The sequence below is a fragment of the Vanrija pseudolonga genome, chromosome 2 (genome assembly GCF_020906515.1).
Source record: "Vanrija pseudolonga chromosome 2, complete sequence".
NCBI lineage: Eukaryota > Fungi > Basidiomycota > Tremellomycetes > Trichosporonales > Trichosporonaceae > Vanrija > Vanrija pseudolonga.
Window position 1 is genome coordinate 2,212,320 of NC_085850.1, and position 18,180 is coordinate 2,230,499.

The following is an 18,180-nucleotide window of genomic DNA, read 5'->3' on the forward strand; positions in this document are numbered from 1 at the left end:
GCTACTACTATACGACTGCATACGACGACGACGAACGACAGGATACATCTAACATGTCGCGAGGCACGAGCCAGGCGAGGAAGGCAAGGTGGACCGCGAGGTCACTTCTTGCCGCCGCCAGCGGGCTTGGCGCCGCCGGCCGCGGGCTTGCCCTGGGCGCGTTAGTCGGGAGGAGGTGGGGGTGGTGACGAGACGAGCTCGTCGCCACCGGCTGCAGTCGACTCGACTTACCTTGGCGTCCTTTCCGTCCTTCCTTCGTCGTGTCAGCGGTGCGTAGCACTCGACGACACGACGACTCACTTGCCGCCCTTGGGGTCGGGCTTGGGCTGGGTAGGGGGCTTCTTGGGGGGCATCGTAATGGTGGTAATTGCTTGGTTGTCTTGGTTGTGTAGAGGGGTGAAGGCTGGCTGGCTGAGCCCGGTTGGTAGGTTGCTGTCGTGGGATGGAGAAAAGAGAAAAGATATGCACTCGCCGCCGCCGTCTTGAGCACGTCGCGAGCGCGCCCTCGCGCATGCTCGCTCGAGTCCACGGGTTAGGCTCCGGATTATTGACTCGAGATGAGCAGTGTGCAGTGCACGCACTGTGCCTGCGCACACGCCGTGTTGTGACGGTGGGACTATTGTCGGTGGCGTGTGTGTGTGTGTCGCTGTGCGCACGCTCACCCACTCGCAGGCTCCGACCGACCGGATTGCTACTCGCGACAGATGCATGTGATTGATTCGATTGATTCATGTGTTCCTCGGCCCCGTGCCAGTCCCATCCCCACGCCCCTCATCCCCTCACTCCACGGTCGTCCACTGCCGCTCGAGCGCCGCCATCTCCCCCCACGTCCCGGGCGCCGCGACAGCAGCGTTCTGCGCGTCCATGTCCTGGTTGAACCCGGCCGCCTGGGCGCCCATGACCGTGTCGTGCCAGCCCAAGCTGCCCCCGCCGTGGAGGTATCCGGTCCCGTACGCGCTCGACGCCGACACGACGTTGTTCATGCCGTTGTACAGCACCGCGAGCGTCGCCGACTGCTGCGCCTGCGCCAGCTTCTGCTTCTGCAAGGCTAGGAGCGCGTCCCAACGCGGCATGGTGCGCGCCCACACCTGCGTGCGGGCTTTCGAGAAGGCAAACAGGTCGGTGAGGGCCGACGGCGACGCGCTCTTGCCTGCGTCGATCCACTTCTGGCGCATGCGCGGCGAGTACAGCGAGCAGATGGTCGTTCCGGGTCGGCGGACACCGCGCGCTGTGACGCGACTCGCTAGTGCAGTACGGCTGCCGAAACTCTCCCAGCACTCGGGGCAGATGGACAGCTCGTGCTCTGGGAACCCGTACCAAGTGGCATTTTCGAGCCCCTGGCGCTTGGGGCAGGCGGGGACGTTGGACAGGCGTGCAGCGGGCCCGGAGAAGGCAGCCCACACGCCCGTCTCCATCGCCTCGAGGAGGCGCGGGGCGAACATTGCCATCCGGGGACCAGGACAGAGGTCGCATGTTGGCGTGACCCCCTGCGGGACGTGTCGCTGGACAAAGAACGGCGCGAGGCCGAGTGGGGTGAGCGTGGCGGCGTGGCACTTGGCACAGCAGGCAAAGTCTGATCCCGCCTTGAGGCCGAACCACGGCGTTGCATTGCCACTTGCCGCAGCCTGGTCGATGGCGACAATGTTGCTCGCGGCCGTCCACCACACGGCGAACGGGTGGTGAGCGTACACTGTTACATAGGCCATCTTGATCTGCAGCGAGGTAAAGTCGCATCCCCACTCGCCTGGCGCGCCGTTGTTGGGAGGGTTGGGGATGAACTCGGAGTCGAAGCGCGAGAGTGCCACAAAGTCGCGGTAGCATGTCTCGCACGCCACAAACCCGTGGATCGGCCGGCGCGTAGTGTACCAGTTGCGGCTGGTGTGTGGCACGAACTTGCCGTCGCAGATGGGCAGCTGCGGGCGGAGGTTGGCCGCTGCGAGCCACTGCTCCCATCCGCCTGGGGCGCGTTGGAGCTTGAGGTACACACGCTCCGTGTAGGCGTAGCCCAGCGCGCAGGTCGGGTTCGGGTTTGACGGGGTTGTAGGTGAGAATCTCGTCTTCCAAGGCGACGCGGACGCCGTGTCTTCGAAGCATGCTTCACATACCACGATGCTCGACCCAGCGGCCTGGAACCAGCGTTTCTGCGGCGAGTCCGAGCCGCACGCGGGTATCTTCTCGCGTTTCGCAAAGTACGCCGTCAGCTCGGCCGCGTCCCCGCTCGCACGGGCAGTAGGCAACAGGACCTTGGCGACGCGCGTGTTGAAGAACACGCAGACTCCCTGCGGCCTGTGAACCTTCTGGAACGATGTAACCAGCGGCGAGCGTGCCACATGCCTCTCGTGGCAGTACGCACACATCAGCGTCGACTCCGAGGCACTCGTGAGATGGTACCACCATGTCGGGTAGTCGACGATACGGTCCTGGGAGCAGTCGAAGGGGATCTCGACTGCCGGCCCAGACTCGCGCAGCACGGGGAGGGGCTTGAGCGGGTCCTCGGCGTCGAGGGGTGGGAGGTTGGGAGCGAGGTGTACGCCGCCGAGCTGGGTCGCGAGGGCGTCGACTGGGGCTGCGCGAGGTACCGGAGGTGGTGAGGCACTCGCGATCGGCGCGTTGACGTTGCGAGCCGTCGGAGGGGGTACTGGGGGTGTCTGTCGAGGCGGAGGAGGGGGAGGTGGCGAGCGAGACGCCGCACCCGGCGGAGGTGGGGGCGAGCGCGCATCGCCTGGCCGACCGGAAGGAACAGGCGGAGGAGGACGAGCCGCGCCGACCGGCGACGACTCGGGGGGAGGGGCCTGGCTTATCCCGGTATGATGGTACGGCCTGCCTGGGACATGCGGTGGCTCAGTGGCCGCTGCCGCGGCCGCGGCGCGAATGTCGTCCGGGGGCGGCGGTGCGCCGTAAACTGGAGGCAAGCGAGGTGGTTCCACGAACGGCTGAGGGGGCGGTGCGTACCCGTGCTGCTGAGGTGGTGGTGCGTACCCGCTGTACTGAGGTGGCGGGGGAGCGTACCCCTGCCCAGGAGGAGGAGGCGGGAGGTGCGCGTACCCCCCTCCTGCGCCGGGCGGGGGAGGCGGCAAGTGAGCGTACGACCCCGGCGGCGGTGGGAGGTGCGCGTAGCTTCCAGGAGGGGGCGGGGGGTATCCAGCTCCCGTCGGAGGAGGAGGCGCGTATCCCCCGTATCCTTGTGGTGGTGGTGGTAGTGGTGGCGGGCACATGGTACGCGTGTCAGCAGCGGTGAGTTCGTGAGCAAGCGAAGCGACGCGGACGCGTACGCGGTGGATGGAGGAGACGACAAAAGTCAAAGCCAGATCCTTGGATAGTGAGTGAGCATCTAGCGTCGTCTGCGCCGTGCGCGGTGCGTCTTGATGACGCAGCGCCGAGTCATTCAGTCAGTCGCCGAGTCAGTCGGCAGGGCTATACTTAGCTTTTAGTCTCGGAGGCTGCCTAGCTGCGCAGCAGCGGAGTACATGGAGCATAGAGCAACGCGTCGGACGAGAAGTAGGCCCACGCGGTGTCGCGCGGCGTGGCGTCGTGGCGTTCGTTGCCAGTCGGGAGCGATATCGGGTGAGACCGAGCTACATGTTTGGGCCCGCCGAGCCTCGAGCCGGCCGGCCGGCACGAACGCCGGCACGGTAAGTCGCGGCCGCAAGGACACGTGGTCGACATACCACGCGGTGTTGTTGTTGTTGCTGCAAACGTGCAAGCTGTCCAAGCGATGCGAAACAACACCGAACGCCGTTGCTGGATGCATGGGCTCGTCCGTGGCTCTGCTGCGGCGAACTGCCTACATATGTATGTGGCCCGGTTCAGTCTGTCCTGCCTGTCCCTCCCAGACGCGACAAACGAGTATGTTACGCGAGTGGACCTGGCGTTTGAACGCCGCACTGAAACAGCGTCGACAACAGCTGTTCCCCCCTCAGCGTCGTGAGCCACGGCGACCACGTCTTCGGGAAAGAGTTATGGTTGTGGCTCTTTCTTGCAACCATGCGGATCACCTCTTCTCATCTCGACGAGGGGATCGGCGACCACTGTACCTCAATGTACATGTCTCCGATCAGCTTCAACTTACGCAAGAAACTTGCGCCCGACGGATCGACGCCACAATGAGGCACCGAAGGACACACACGACGTGTAGCTTCCCGGGGTCCTTTGGACGTGGTGTGGCGCCACTCCCCCAGAAGATGGTCGCCCCCTGACCCATACGGATCAACTTCACGATGGCATCGTCGACGAGTGCCGAGTGGCTACCGTGTCTCGGGACAGCAGCAGGATGGCATCGCCGAGCAACGCCTAAGCGAGCTTCATGAATTCTGGTCTGAGGGCGACACTGCCGCGGCTGACGGGCTGCTCTCGACGGCCGGCCGGAGGCATCCACCCGCCTTGAGTCCATCGATTTCGCATCAATTTCGGAACAGTCGGCGCCCGAGGATGTACATGCCTCACACGACCGAGTTGAGTGAGACCCCAAACCTACTTGCTTTCGCCGGTGGGCCCTCAGCGCAGCAACAGGCGAGGGGTGGAATGCCACACAGTACGAGAGTCCCGTCAGTTGCCACGCGAGAGGGGCGTGGTGGGCCCCCCCACCCCAGTCTCTTTTGAAGCCTGTGGCCGGGAGCCAGGCTGCCGCCACCACTGGCACTGGTGTCGTTCCGGCGTTCCACGAAGCGCCCAACTGCTATGGTGGGCACGATTACCGCACGAGGCATGTCATGCCGAGCGGGACATGCACGGATCTCACGAGCCCACCATTTCGGCGGACCCAGATCGTGGACGTCAATACCGCGGCTGCCTGCATCGCTCAAACCTTGCGGACCGCTTCGAGCGGCGCGCACCGGTCCCGGCCCGCCGGCCTAGAAGGCACATGGCGGATCTACCTTGACGGCTTGGATGCAATCCTTGCTCGCTCGACATGTGACGCATGATCGAAACAAGTCAATTGATAAGTTGATGTCGGGCCCCGCAGCATTCCGCTCTGACATTGCGGAACTTCACACCACTGTCTCGGAAACCTACCTCCACACCAAGGGTATGCGCCGGATGCAGAGGTTGGCCGACGGAAGATGCCAGTTTGTTGACGGCGCGAGACTTTGCATTTACTCCTTCGCCAGCCACCGAAGACGAGCACGACACGCATCGACACACCATACATACCCCGTTTCTTACTCGCTCGCCGAGGACCGCGGCCGCAATCTCATGGGACCCATGCCGTGTCCTTGAGACGACCGACTGACAACGCCTTGCCGGCGGCCTGGGTCGCCGCACGGTATCCATGGTCGCCGGCCGGCGTCGTCTCCACGGCCCTCTTTCCGCGCAGCATGCCGTCGCGCCAAGATCTGGGGTGAAGGTTCCAGAAGAACGTGCTCGATAATTCGGTGCCTCTCGTCATCATACGTTCTGCGTTCCTCGGTCGTCAACGCACTCGTGAGAAAAGATCGCCTGCACCGCGGCTGTGGTTCAGACAGCAGCTGACAACAGCTGCCCCTCGGAGGATAGCGGGGTACGCGCGTGAGAAGTGGGCTGTTGACAAGGTGCGGTCTTCAACGCGCGGCGGGCGTGGATGCCGACGACGATAAGAAGTCGACGCGAGGCCCGAGCAACGGGGCGGGGGGACGGCGACGGGCCCATTTCTCACCAGTATGCATGATCTGCCCTCATGCCGGGGAATAGAAGCGGTGGGCGGTGGGCCATTCGGCGGTGGGCAGTGGGTAGTGGGCGGTGGGCATCTTAAACAACATTCCGTTCAACAACGGAGCCCCGCCGCAAGGGGAGAGAGGAAGGTGGGCAAGCCATCAGCATACCGTCTCACGTCACTGATAAAGTTTGTGGGAACGGCGTGGAGTATGTGGTTGGCGAGATGTTGCGACGCGTGCGCGCGACGCTGAGAACGGGCTGGCGCTGGGAAGTCTGCGGAGTGTGTAGCCGTGCATGGGCATGTTGGGCATTTGTGTAGCCGTGATTGTGGGCAGGTGGGCTCTCGAGTCGGCGACGAGCGCGGCGTCTTGGCAAACGAGGCAGTGGGCGGAGTCGTCTGCCACGTCGTGTGCGATTTGGACACGGCCGTCCATGACGTATGCCATCACTGTGGCAGCCGACTCGGCCGTCGAGTCGACGTGGGACGGACACAACGTGCACGGAGGGGACACTGTGCTATGCACTTCGATGCGCTTCGAACTGCACGCTACCTCGTGCATGTTTTTGCTGCCTCTTGCGCCGCCACCTTTGCACGTGGTTATTGGGTGTAGTGTTTCCGAATTGATGCAGAATCAGTGTTGCCATAGCAACAGGTAGATGATCCACTGGCCACTCAAACCCCGCACAGGTGGCTCATACTTCCTATTCATACGATTCTGGCCTATACTGCGCCTTTACAAAATGAGTCTACAATTGCCTGCATGAACAGTCCATGCCACCACACTTGTCGGTGTGCCCAGAAAAGGAGTCCTACTTTAGATGCCGATGAGCCGTTTGAGTCTAGCGGCCGCCGCGCCGCCTGTTGCGCTTGTCTGACGAGCCCTTCTTGGGCTTGCCACCGAACAGGCTCTGGATCCAAGAGCCTACACTCTGGACGCGGGAGCTGATGCCGTCTTGGTCCTCGTCGTCGGCGATGGCGCTACCACTGGCGGCGACAGCTGCCATGACGGCGGGGCGGGAGAGGCCCATGTCGACAACACCAGAACCGCGGGCGGGACGAACAGGGCGACGAGTGAGACCGGGACGGTCATCACGTGGGTAGGTATGTCCGCGAGGCTCGGAAGCAAGGAGGGTGTTGCGGGCGGGAGGGGTAACCAGAGGGGTGTCGGGTGCAGGGTGCATGCTGTAGTACTCCTCAGCAGCGTAGGGGTCGGTCCTGGGGATGGCGGCATCGTGGACGTCCATCACCTGGCAGAGCTTGCGGTAGTGCCATGACGCGAGGCGGTCCTCGTAGGCCGAGTATGCGGCGAAGGCAGCGGGGTCCGAGTCGCGGTGGAGGAAGCGCCAGTTGGGGTCGAGCACCGACGTGGCGGTGGAAGAGCGGCGAGAGAGGCCGCTGCTCGATCCGGTCGACGACGTCGGCGAGTAGCTCGACGACGTACGCGAGCAGGTAGAGGACAGCGAACCGCGGTGGCTGACACTCTCCTCGTACCGGTGGAGGTTGGAGTGAGGGATGTCAATTGCGAGTCCGTAGTCGCGCATGCCAGGCAAAGTGGGTTTGTGGTCGTGGTTCTTCTTGATGGATAGTAGTTCAGGGGTTTTTGTGCGGTTCTTTGCGGAGGTCGCGAGTGCTGATGATGTGAGAGAGACGAGTCACCCATCGGTTCTTATAACAGATGCGTTCTCTGGTCAGAATGGTTTTCCCACATGTTACTAGAGTCCTCGGTCGTTAGAAGGACGGGCCAAAGGTCGTACGCCGCCTGGCCGGGTCGGAGGACACCTGATGGTCCGATCCACTTCCATGTGCCATGGATTGGGCGGGGCGAGCCGCCCATCGAGGCGATGTCCATTGGGGAAGTGTTCGCGGGGATAGGTGGGTGATTGACCAGGCTCTCTGTGCAGGACGGACCGGCTCACATGCTGCTGAGTCACTGTACAGTGGCCCGTATGGTGGGCGTTTGAGATAGCCGAGACCAGGTTTGAGATGTGCATAAGCTTTGGGGGCAGACATGACGACGCGCAGTGGTCCAGTTCGATGCGCGACATCAAGTCGGGATGTGTCTCGAAGTGATAGTATGAAGCTGGGATGAGGTAGTTTGTTGTGTGTCATGTCATACTATCATTGCACACGGCGTCATTCACAAGTCGGTGAATTAGTTGCCACATCGGTGAGAAGGTCTGGTCTGGGGTGAATGGGGTAAGCCCACCAACAGGAGGCCGACTCCAGGCTTTTGACTCGATACAACGGTGCCCGACAGTCAGTTCCCCCAGACCGGGGTCGGTCGGGTCTAGAGGGCGGCTTGCGATTGATATGACGACACTCGAGATGACACTGCGATGACTTGCGTACGGGTGACACGTAGTCGCTGCTGCGTCAATCCAGGCTGGCGTCTCGAACACGCACCAGGGTTTAAGGTGCGTACTGGTCAGCTGTTACAGCATCCCGCCTTTAACGCAGCGCCGGGATCGGCGGCAATAGTGCGTTCGTCGTAACAACTGGAACCGCCAAAACCTGGAAAAGAAGCCCAAAAAATAAGGATCGCCCAGAGTGGGGGAAGGGTCCGCCCATTCGCCACTTGATTTGCCACTCTGAGCGTTACATGAACCCGTCTGTACCGAATCGCACTCGTCACCGATTGTGATTCCAGCGGGAATTCCTGGTCCCGGTTTTGGGCCCCCCAGTGACCGCATTACACCCAGTGACGAAGGTTCACTAACGCGTCGACGTGGCCCCTTATTGTTCATGTGCCAGGCTGTGAGTTTGGCCATAGTCCAGCCTCTATACTTTAACGAGCTCGCTTGTTTATAGAGCGGGGTCGGTTGTTAGAGTTGCACCTGCGATCACCTGCCTTCCGCGAGAGACTATCCCTTGCGGTGGCAGTGTAATGGATGGCGAGGCCGCCCGTTCGTCCGTGTTCGTTGGGGAAGAGTTATCCGTGGGTTCGCGGCTGTATAGTCAGTCACACGAGGAGGAGGAGTCACCATTGGGCCTCGACAGGACGTTGGGTCAAGAGGAACCGACATTGCTCGGGTGCAAAGTACTCAACCCAACGTGTAGCATAGGCTGGGGCGATGTGGATTCGGTGGCACGCGGTTGGGTGAGGCTCCACTGTGCGGGAGCAACTCCCGCGTCTCATGGTTATCAACTTGGAAACATTCCTTGTGTCACCCACCAACGGCAGGGAACGTGCCGCCTCCCTGAAGCATGAATTGAGTCGGCATCCCCCGTGATCCTCACTAGCTTGCTCGCTCCCTATTCCCCAGTTCTCACCATGAATATGTACATAAGCATCATGAGAAACGCGACGCGTGGACCAATGGCGGCGCCACGAACATATGGAATGGTGATTCATGGTTGGAATGCAACTGCTAGCATTCCTACACTAGCACTCGGATGAGCAGTCACTTGTGGTCTACGGGGAACTAGTGTCCACGGCGCGCTTAGCCGCCCGATGTTAGTGTTGTTCCGTGGCTGGTTTGGCACGTCTAAGACCCGTTCGTTGGTGGCAGTCTGGGGGTTGTGGGTTGGAGAGCGGCCGTTGGCCACATGGTCGGACCCTCACGGCCTCGGTCGAGGCCCGGTCTGGAGACCTTCGAGGTCATGATGCCGCCTCCTGTTCCTCCAAGCCGTGCGACGACGGAGCTGGCGGCAGGCATCACAATGCCGGTCCAAGGGCAAGGGCTAGGGTCTGTGCCTCTCCGACCCATTTGCTTGGATCTCCGGCCCAAGTCCGCAGCGGAGGAGGGGCAGGCATCAGAAGGCTGGGCACACGGCATGCTCTCTGAAACGGCGCACTGCCTGCGCTTCAAGGCTCGGCGGCCCTGCTTTTCCCATGCTGACCTTACGGCAAGAACCTTCGGCCGTCCAATGCCTCCGTAGCCTCGGGGCCAGGACCAGTGCCAGTTTACCTCCAAAGGCCAATAAGCAGGCTTGTGACAACCGCAGCGGACAGACGACGAACGTCAAACGGCATGAAGGAGGTGGGCGGTAGTCAGCACCCCTGCCCTCGTCGGGCAAGACGCCAGCTCCATGTCGGGCAAGACGAGTCGCAAGACGGCGGTTGTTTTGCTGGTACCACCATGTTTCGACATGCTCGCAAGGGTCGACCGACCCGAGTCCGGCTCGCCCGCCGTGGGAAACTCGGCTGGTCAGATGATGACTGAGGTGAGACAAGGCCACCCGTTCTATCGTCCTGAAGCTAGTACCAACCCGGTAGGTTTGCGCGGCAAGATGGTGGATGGCTTCTGCCAATGATCTACGTTCCACCACGATGCATCTGCCCACCTCGGCGACGACCGGATGCTCCTGATACTTAGTCTCCAAGACTACATCCGCACAACTGGCACCATGTGGTGCATGTACTAGCTATCCGACGCAATGGAGTATAGAGCGGGGCCGGAGCTTCGATGTACGCAGAGTGCAACTTCCTACGGCAATGCTGAAACGCAACGAGAGTCCTGATTCATAAAACACTCTGCGTAGCGACGATCGGGAGGGACGACATTGGGCGACAACTGCGGCGGCAACAACACCCTTCCCCCACATGCTCGCCCTTTCCCACATGAATCCAGCAGGGCTTACCCGCATGTCTCGATCTGCAGCCTTATGTCCCTTGGGAGCCGCGAGCGCCGAGCCTCGCTGGGTTTTGAGTTGGTTCCAGGTGTGCACTGCTAAGCCAGCGCCAAGTAACCGCCCGGAGGACATGCACCGAGAGCCGGGTGCTGGAACGCCATGTGTCTCGCACTTTCCTCCCCCACCAGCCACACCCCAAAACGCTAGCCGAACGCTGCGGCACTACGGAAGGTTTGGGCACAGGGTATCCATCCTGAGAACTGGGCCGACAGCGAGCTTCCGGGTGCTAATTGCCCTTTTCGGTATCCTCGCCCGAGGTTTGAGGTTTGGCGGCGGCAAGGGCGAGCGGCGGGAGCGAGGGCCCGGGGGGTGTAATGTCGGCGTGGTCTCGGCGCAAGGCGCGGGTTGGGGTGGGGGCGTGGGTGAGTGGGTGCGATCAGCCGAGCGCAAGATGAGCGCAAACTGGCGATTGCAGGTGAATACGCCCGTCGAGGTGTCTAGCCACGGTGCCTTGATAGGACTCACGAGAATGATTCCCATGGCAACTCTTCATAGGTCCTACGTCTACTGGTACTGAGTCGCTCCCCTGACACGCCTTACCCCCGCAACGCCACCAGCACTCGGGTTGGTACCTCTAACGTAAATGGGCTTCGTCATTGGGGTAGACTGGAACATGGCATCGTCCACTACGTACTAAGGACCGTGGGCTAGGCACAAGCCATCACAACGTCAGCCTGTTCTCTTCCACGGAGCTAGCACTGGCGGACGTTGACAGCATTTCGGCTATCGTCTAAGAAACGATCAGACCCTCGTTGCCCAGTTGGCAACCCGCACGGCAGGCAGAAACCGCCGCCAGCCGGTATACCACACAGCCTACGCGGGGAGCTGGGCTGGAAATTCACCATGCCCCGGAGGCAGCTGACCAGCAGACTCCCCCTGCGCACAACCTGGGCCGATTCCATCCCGATTCCAATGACGTCAAGGCACCAAGGGCAGACTGGACGGGATACGATGGCGGCAAAGGAGACGGAGGCAAGTGCTAGGCAGAGTAGACCATCAACAACAACCTGGACGGCATGGGCCAAACTCTATTGTAGTCTCTGCCGGAGCACCCGAGGACGGCGCCATACAGCCTACAATCCGCGCGCGTAAACCGTGCGCAGGTCCAGAGAGACCACAAAGGCTGGGCAGATGCGATCAATGCAGCGTAGTCATCGCGACTTGCTACCCAAGATCTGAGAGCAGGCATGTTACCTCAGTGCATGCGATTAAAAAAAAATGAGCAGGTGTAGAGATACATTGTACAGCTACTAGCTACCATCGGTGGACAGCGCGGCTGCCCACATGCAATCGTTCTTCGTCTTCTTTCTTATTGACTTCTGACTTGTACAAGAATGATGGAGTTTGGCTTGGGGCTCGGAGTTGTGATGAGAGTTTGCTCCGAGAGTCCGACGCCGCATGGGTTGTCGCAAGTGCGCTTGCTTTTGCTGGGCTATGGATCTAGTGCGGCAGCGATCGCGCAAGGCGGGCGTGAGGTCTTTAGACGTGCGTTTCGTTACGACATGGTCGGCATTGGCGCTCCATTCATGGTGAATTGGCCCGACCGGTATCCGTGTACCGACGGACCAGGAGGTGAAGGCTTACAGCGCGAGGAGGCGGACTCCGCCAGAGACAATGTCGAGGTCCTCGTCGCTGTCGTCATCGAGCTCGAGGTAGGCCATGGTTGGCGTGGGTGGGGGAGGGGGGCTCGTGTGGTCGCGAGCAGTCTCGGGGCGGTCGAGCCATGCATTGAGCATGTCGTGGTGGTAGGAGTGGAGGTTGGCCTCGTAGGCAGTGAAGGCCTCGAGGTCTACCGTGATGGGCGACTCGACGTCGGGTGCGGGGACGTTGGAGAGGCCGAGAGAGTTGTTGAGGCCTAGCGCACTGGGCGTGGACTGCCTGTTGGACTGGGGAATGGGGATGGCCGAAGGGGTGGTGGTGAGGGGCTCATAGTAGAAGCCATAGTCGTCGACGATAGGAAGCTCGGCGTACTGAGCGTATGGCGTGGGGTGGCCCTGCAGTGGAAGGAGGTCCTGACATGGGCTCTCCTTCTGCTGCTGCTGGTGCTTGGGCTGGTAGTGGTGGGGGGTTGGGTAGTGGACGACTGGGCCGGCTTGGCCGAGACCCGAATCACAGTAAGAGGGCTGATGGCTTGGCATGGCAGCAGAGTGGTGGACGTGAGGAGGGTAGTGATAGTGATGGGCAAAGCCTTGGGGATGGGTAGGCTGGTATGCGAAGGTGGTGGACATGTTTGTTGTCGTGATGTGAGGAAGAGACTATGTAGTTTGTTCTTCGGGTGTTAGGTGTCTGCGTGGTGAGACGCTGGGGTGCAGAGAGAATGCGAATGCGAATGCTGGAAAAGATTGCAGTCGTATCTCATGTGTTCTCTTAAGGACAGACCAGACCTCGAGAGGGGGGGGCGGGTGAGCATACGAATGATGGGTGTGATTACGGGTCTCGTCCAAGGAACGACAGTCGACCACGAGACAGCCACAATGCCCGTGCCGACATGGGTTTGATCAACGCGGGGGTGGGTGGGCGTACGGTTTGTCGCATGGCTGGCTGGCAGGCGGCAGGCGGCGGCGGCAGCCCCGGCAGGTGCGGCAGGCTGCTGGGCCGGTGTGGGTGTGAGTGGGGGATCACAGCCTGCGTCTGAAGGCATGCCGCCCGAAGCCGCAAGCCACCCCTTGGACGGTTCTCGAACCGAGCGAGCACGCGATGGTGTACGACTATCGTTTTGGTTGTTGCGGACAATGCCGTAGCGTGGTTGCCGCGGTCAGAGACTTCCGGGGGGTTAACTGAATCCACCCCCCCCCACCATTACGGCACCAGCCAAAGTCACCGTAAAACAAGGCATCAGGCATCAAAGCCTGGGTTTGCGGATGCTGGCTCCGGCCCACGGATAGCGCATTGCGCGCTCGCTCGCTCGCTTGTCTCTGGGATTTTTCCACCACTCTGCGCCGGCCAGCCAGGTGTTTATCCAGCCAGATAGGCTGCTGCTAGCTGGCTCTGGGCTGACTGGGTTACACTGCGGACGGCCGTAACAGAGTGTCCTCCCACCAGTGTCCGGCAGGCCGTCTACCGTCGGAGTCGAGGCTGCGTGCGTCTTGGGTCTGCCGGAGTGTTTCACTCCCGACCCGACGACGACGATGGCCAAATCCAAACCCACTCCCCCACTCGACCCCCCCAGATATGGTTAAACTTTTCTCTGGATCATCAGGAGATCGCAATGCACGTCCTTGCTGATGCACGTTGGCGACATGGGTCACCTGCCGCGAGGGGTAACTTTCGTGCGCCGCGATACGAGTGCGGGTGAGAGACAGCCACGAAATTTCCCGCAGGTTTGAACCTGCAGGTGAGCAGGCGAGCTGGGGATGTGGGAGCCGGCGGTTCTGAATTGGAAACGGCCCAGTTTGATCGACTTGTCGCCCATGTGCGTCGACCTCGACCGCCGTCGTCGCTTGTCCAGCCTCAACCTCTGGCGTTCCTTGACCTGTGCCAAGCTGACCCGTACCGGTCTTGCGTTCAATGAGACTTCATTATCGTGAGAGTGGGTCATACATCATCTGGAATGCGTTACACGGATGTAACGCTGGCGGGTCCCCCTCTGGCTCTGGACAGGGGGGGGAGGTGGTCCAACGTGCCCATTCCCCAGCCCCCGAGCCCCGATGCCCACACACCCACATGCTGGCTCACTTCGCTCGATGCGTCGGAGTTGACGTCGGCGTGTCGGCGTGGGTATGAGTTTTGTGTGTCTGCTGCGAGTGGGCGGCGTATCTCGTCGGTCGGCGTGGGTGTGAGAGCAGCCAACGACACAGACTGCCTCCGTCGCTTCGGTTTCTGACGCCGTAGCTCGGGTTTCGTCCCCTCCCCCCATGTCAGCAGAACAAGTCACAGCAGCAGCATCAGCGCACAGCCGCCGTCATGTCATCCACGCCGCCAACCTGCAACAAGTTTTGCCGCGGCTAAGCGGCCATTGAGCCAGGTCCAAAATCCAAGCAACCCAACTTGATGCAAGACAGACGTAGACGTGGGCATCGCCGCCAACGCACAAAATGCCCGCTCAAACCTCAGAGGGTTCTCAACGCCGCGACTCTCCGCGAGTCTCCGCGAGCTTTATCCTTGCGCTGCTGTTGATTCCAGTCGGTCGGCTGCAGAGCGCACACGGCGCGTGACCCGAACCCACCAACCCGGCCCGGGCCAGGCTGCCAGGCGGCTGCATGTCTTGGCCTTGAGAATCCAGTGAATGTAGCAGGGCGCCTCCGGCTCGCGCGCCCTTTGCTTTAGGTCGACCAGACAAGCCTCAAGCCTCAGCATGCTACAGTGCGCTTGCTGCGCTCTTGCACCATTGTCGTGCTGCTGCTGTCACTGGCCGGCACAAGCGGCTGGCTGGCTGGCACAGGGCCATTCCAGCGACTTTGAACCCTTGTATCCGCATTGCCGGCGCCCCTCCATCCGTCTGGAAACAGGCTGGTTGTAGCGTTTGGAATTCCGACGGACCTTGACGTGAAATAATGCCCGCACCGCTTCGTCCACCTCGAGACCTGGCCCGCCGTCGTCCATTGCCGGCCTGTCTGCCGTCGTCGCTCCGTCATCGCCCTCCACCCGCCATTGTCGTCGATGACAGAAGCCGCCGTCGGATCCGGCATTGACGGCGCAACATGATGCGTATGACCCCTGATCGCCGCCGTGCCGTGCTGTCCGTCGTCGAGCTGGAACCAGATTTCAACCCTTGGAGAGCAATATGAGATAATCGCCGCACAAAAGCCCAGTGGGGGCTGTCGCCTTGCTGCCGGCCAGGTCTGGGAAGAGCATACGCGCAGTCCCCTTACCGATTCCAGGAAGGAAACCCCTAACCCAAATCGGAAGCCTGACGGACCAAAGGGCAGCGACCTGTCCTGTTCCCCGTCGGCCACGTCGAGGGACGAATGATGACGGCAAACGCTGATTCCAGCTACGTGCCAGGAGGGCAGTTACCAATCACGAGATGTCGATCCTTTGCGGTCGCCCGCCTGTAATGTAGGCCCCCCTGATGTGAAGGGTGTTCTTGGCGGGAAATCGTAAAGCCGAGCTGGGGCGGGGAGGGGTAAAGGCGGTAGCGGACGAGACGACGTCGTCGTCGGGGCACGGCCCGACGAGCGGCTGCTGACCCCCCCCCCCCCCCCCGGCGCGCCCCCACCCACCACAACCAAGCGCAACCTCCTGGCCAGACTGCAGGCGCGATCACCTTGCGCAAGACGCAGTTCAGCAGAACTGTGCCACGCACTCGCCTCGCTATCCTCGTGATCGACGACGACGGCGATTGAACATTTGACGGGACCTGGTCGGGCCTGTGTCGTGGTCGAGACTGCGATGGGCTTCTACGCGACGAGGTCCTGATTCGCCTGGTGTGACTCTCAGGCAAGCAGAGATGATCCTCTAGCTAGAGCAGCGGAATGCCGCAAGGCTAGTCACCTCTTCTGACTGTGAGACGACGATCCTTAGTGTGACTCTCATGGCTGGCGAAGTCGTCGACAACGGCAGAGCCCAACCTTCGAGCCTCGGTCACAAGGACGACCACCTACTCCCATCCATGTGAATCTGATCATGGATGCCTGGATTGCTATCGAGCATGATGGCGAGACCATTGACGAGAGCGGTGAAGTGAGCCCAAGTCGGTAGCGATGATTCTGGGGTGCGGGTGCGTGACGGGTTTTTCCCCCCATGTGTCGTCGATTGGTTTCGACCTCGTCGGATCGGAGGAGGTTTGACCGAGGACTCGGCAAGAACGGCAGCGCGTACAACGGACAAGGTAGCGGCAACGGCCGCGGACGGCAGACAGAGGGCACCGGGACTGGCACGGCGGTGTCAAAGTCCCTTGTGAGAACACTGCGACCTGGACCCAGGTCCTAGAGGCAATAGCCGTGAAAGGCGAGAGGAAGCGCAGTAAGTCCACAGCAGCGGTCCGAGAGCAGCAAGTCGAGCGAGCGATCGCCGCCAGCCCGCCCTCGCCTCTGAGGGGACGGGGATTCCGAGCCAGGTCGCTCGGACATAGAAATTATGCGCGCGGATGCTGGGAGGGGCTCGGCAAAGAGCAGCTCAGGACACCTGGCGGGCCCAGCCGCTCAGCCGAGCCAAAGGAAGGAATGAGGCTGGAGGCTGTCCAGTGGGGGAGGAGGCCAGTGGGGAATGGATGAAACCCGGTCGGTTGGGCTGGCTCGAAGTGTGAGAGTCTACGTGGCCAGCCTTGGCCGAGGTTGGCCTTGCGGCTGTTGGGGGTCAAACAGATGTCGAGAGCGAAGAATGTGTTCCCCCCCCTGCCCCTCTAGAATCGACCTGCCTAGCGTCTCTCAGTGGTAGACGGCTGTCGACAGCCATGCAAGACTAGGAGACAGACAGAAACTCAGAGAAGGAACTCGGCTAGGCTGGTGTGTTTGGTTGTGTGGGGGTCTTGTCGTCTTGGACGTTGTGTTGCTACTGTTCTCGTAGCCGTTATCCACATCCACGGCCAAACTCCACATGCAAGCCGCGCGCGCCCATGCATAAGAAGATGGTGTCAAGAAAAGACTGTGGGTTATTGTTAGACTTGGCGACGTCAAGGATCGTCAGCGGCACTCACCATTGCAGGCCCATTGTCGTTGGGTTCCGGGCACCGCCACCGAGGTGTCGACTTGTGGTGGTGGCGGCGCCGCAGGTTTACATCGTGACTAACAGTAGTAGGAGCTCAAACACGTCGTCGTTGACATGACTGAGCGGGGGTGGGCTCCAACTCATGTCGAAGGCAGCTGTACTTATGTTAGTCCGGTCGTCGTCGATGTTGGTCGCCGCTGGGTGGGTTGCTGCTGCGCAGCTGCTTAGCACCCGAGGTCGGCTCCTGGTTTTCGCAGGATCCTGCTGGAATCATGTCGAGAGGCCGGGGGGCGTATCCTCGTCAGATTCCAATCGCCGCTCGCCATCAAGGTCACGCGTCACAACGCTTTCGCACCACTTCTCCCTGGTTTTATCAGGATCTGCAGATCAGTAAGGAACCTTGTGCCCGCTCGAGCCGAGGTGCAACACGGCTTTTGCGACTGGAACATTAGGCAAGGTTCCAGCGATCCAGTCCCATGGACCCCGCAAACGACATGCGTACCCGCGAACCAACGTTGCCCCTTGGCCGACTGCAAGGGCACTCGGTGCACGCAGGGAGGCCTCGGAGATGTGGATTCTCGGAGCTGCCGTCGGTCGGGAGGATGGGTGTAGTGAGGGGGTGTGAGCCGGTGGGCACTGTGCGGGCGCCGTTCGTCGCGGCTCCCGGCAAATCAACCCAACAACAACCGCGGCAGCCCCTCTCTAAAGGCCACTCCACGCCCGCAAATCGAGGCTGATGGTCCCAGGCCTAGCGACGAGTCTCGGCGCACGACTCGCCAACGTCTGCTCGATGTTGGTTGGACGTGGAGCACTTGTGCGTGTGAGCTCGCCATGTCCGCGGCGGTAGAGCGGTCATCCATAAGGGAAGTCTTGGCATAATGTGCTGCCGCGGTTGAGACAAGTGTACGGCAGGGATCCCTTCACCCGCTGTGGCCAATGAATCAAGCCCATCGAGCGGCGTCACTACTCTTCTGTAGCGTGTCGGTCGATGCGCTTGGGAATGGTCGAGTGCGAGAGAGCTCGGGTAGGTGGTCGGGCACGGTTGGGGGCGTGGGAGGGTGGTGGTGGGGAAGGAGGGAATGTGGCATGGCTGCTGCCGTGGTAGCTACACCACAGCAGCGAGCTTGTACCGCGGTAGCGACACCGACGGTCCCATGCAGACGTCTATGCTCCCAAGACGCCCGACAGCGTCTCTATATGCTTTTGTTTTTGTAGCAGACGCGTCAGGTGGACCTGTAGGGTGGAGGCTGATAAGACGTCACCGCTGAACCGCGCCACCACCCACGGCCCGGACGTTGCGGGTCCGGAGATCTTAGCACCGGCCGCGG

The 18,180-nt window shown here is 61.4% G+C and overlaps 3 protein-coding genes across 3 annotated transcripts; all 3 read right to left on the reverse strand.

The window, feature by feature from the left end:
- Positions 1–779: 779 nt before the first annotated feature.
- LOC62_02G002613 (uncharacterized protein) lies at positions 780–3,215 on the reverse strand (the record flags this gene model as incomplete). Its single annotated transcript, XM_062769125.1, has 1 exon — positions 780–3,215. One exon carries the CDS (start codon positions 3,213–3,215, stop codon positions 780–782), a length of 2,436 nt encoding a protein of 811 aa, XP_062625109.1.
- A 3,256-nt stretch (positions 3,216–6,471) lies between these two features.
- On the reverse strand, positions 6,472–7,173 carry LOC62_02G002614 (uncharacterized protein; the record flags this gene model as incomplete). Its single annotated transcript, XM_062769126.1, has 1 exon — positions 6,472–7,173. The coding sequence occupies one exon, from the start codon at positions 7,171–7,173 to the stop codon at positions 6,472–6,474; it is 702 nt and encodes a 233-aa protein (XP_062625110.1).
- Positions 7,174–11,844: 4,671 nt separating this feature from the next.
- Positions 11,845–12,492, reverse strand: LOC62_02G002615 (uncharacterized protein; the record flags this gene model as incomplete). The annotated part of the gene is made up of 1 exon (XM_062769127.1): positions 11,845–12,492. One exon carries the CDS (start codon positions 12,490–12,492, stop codon positions 11,845–11,847), a length of 648 nt encoding a protein of 215 aa, XP_062625111.1.
- Between the last annotated feature and the right edge of the window lie 5,688 nt (positions 12,493–18,180).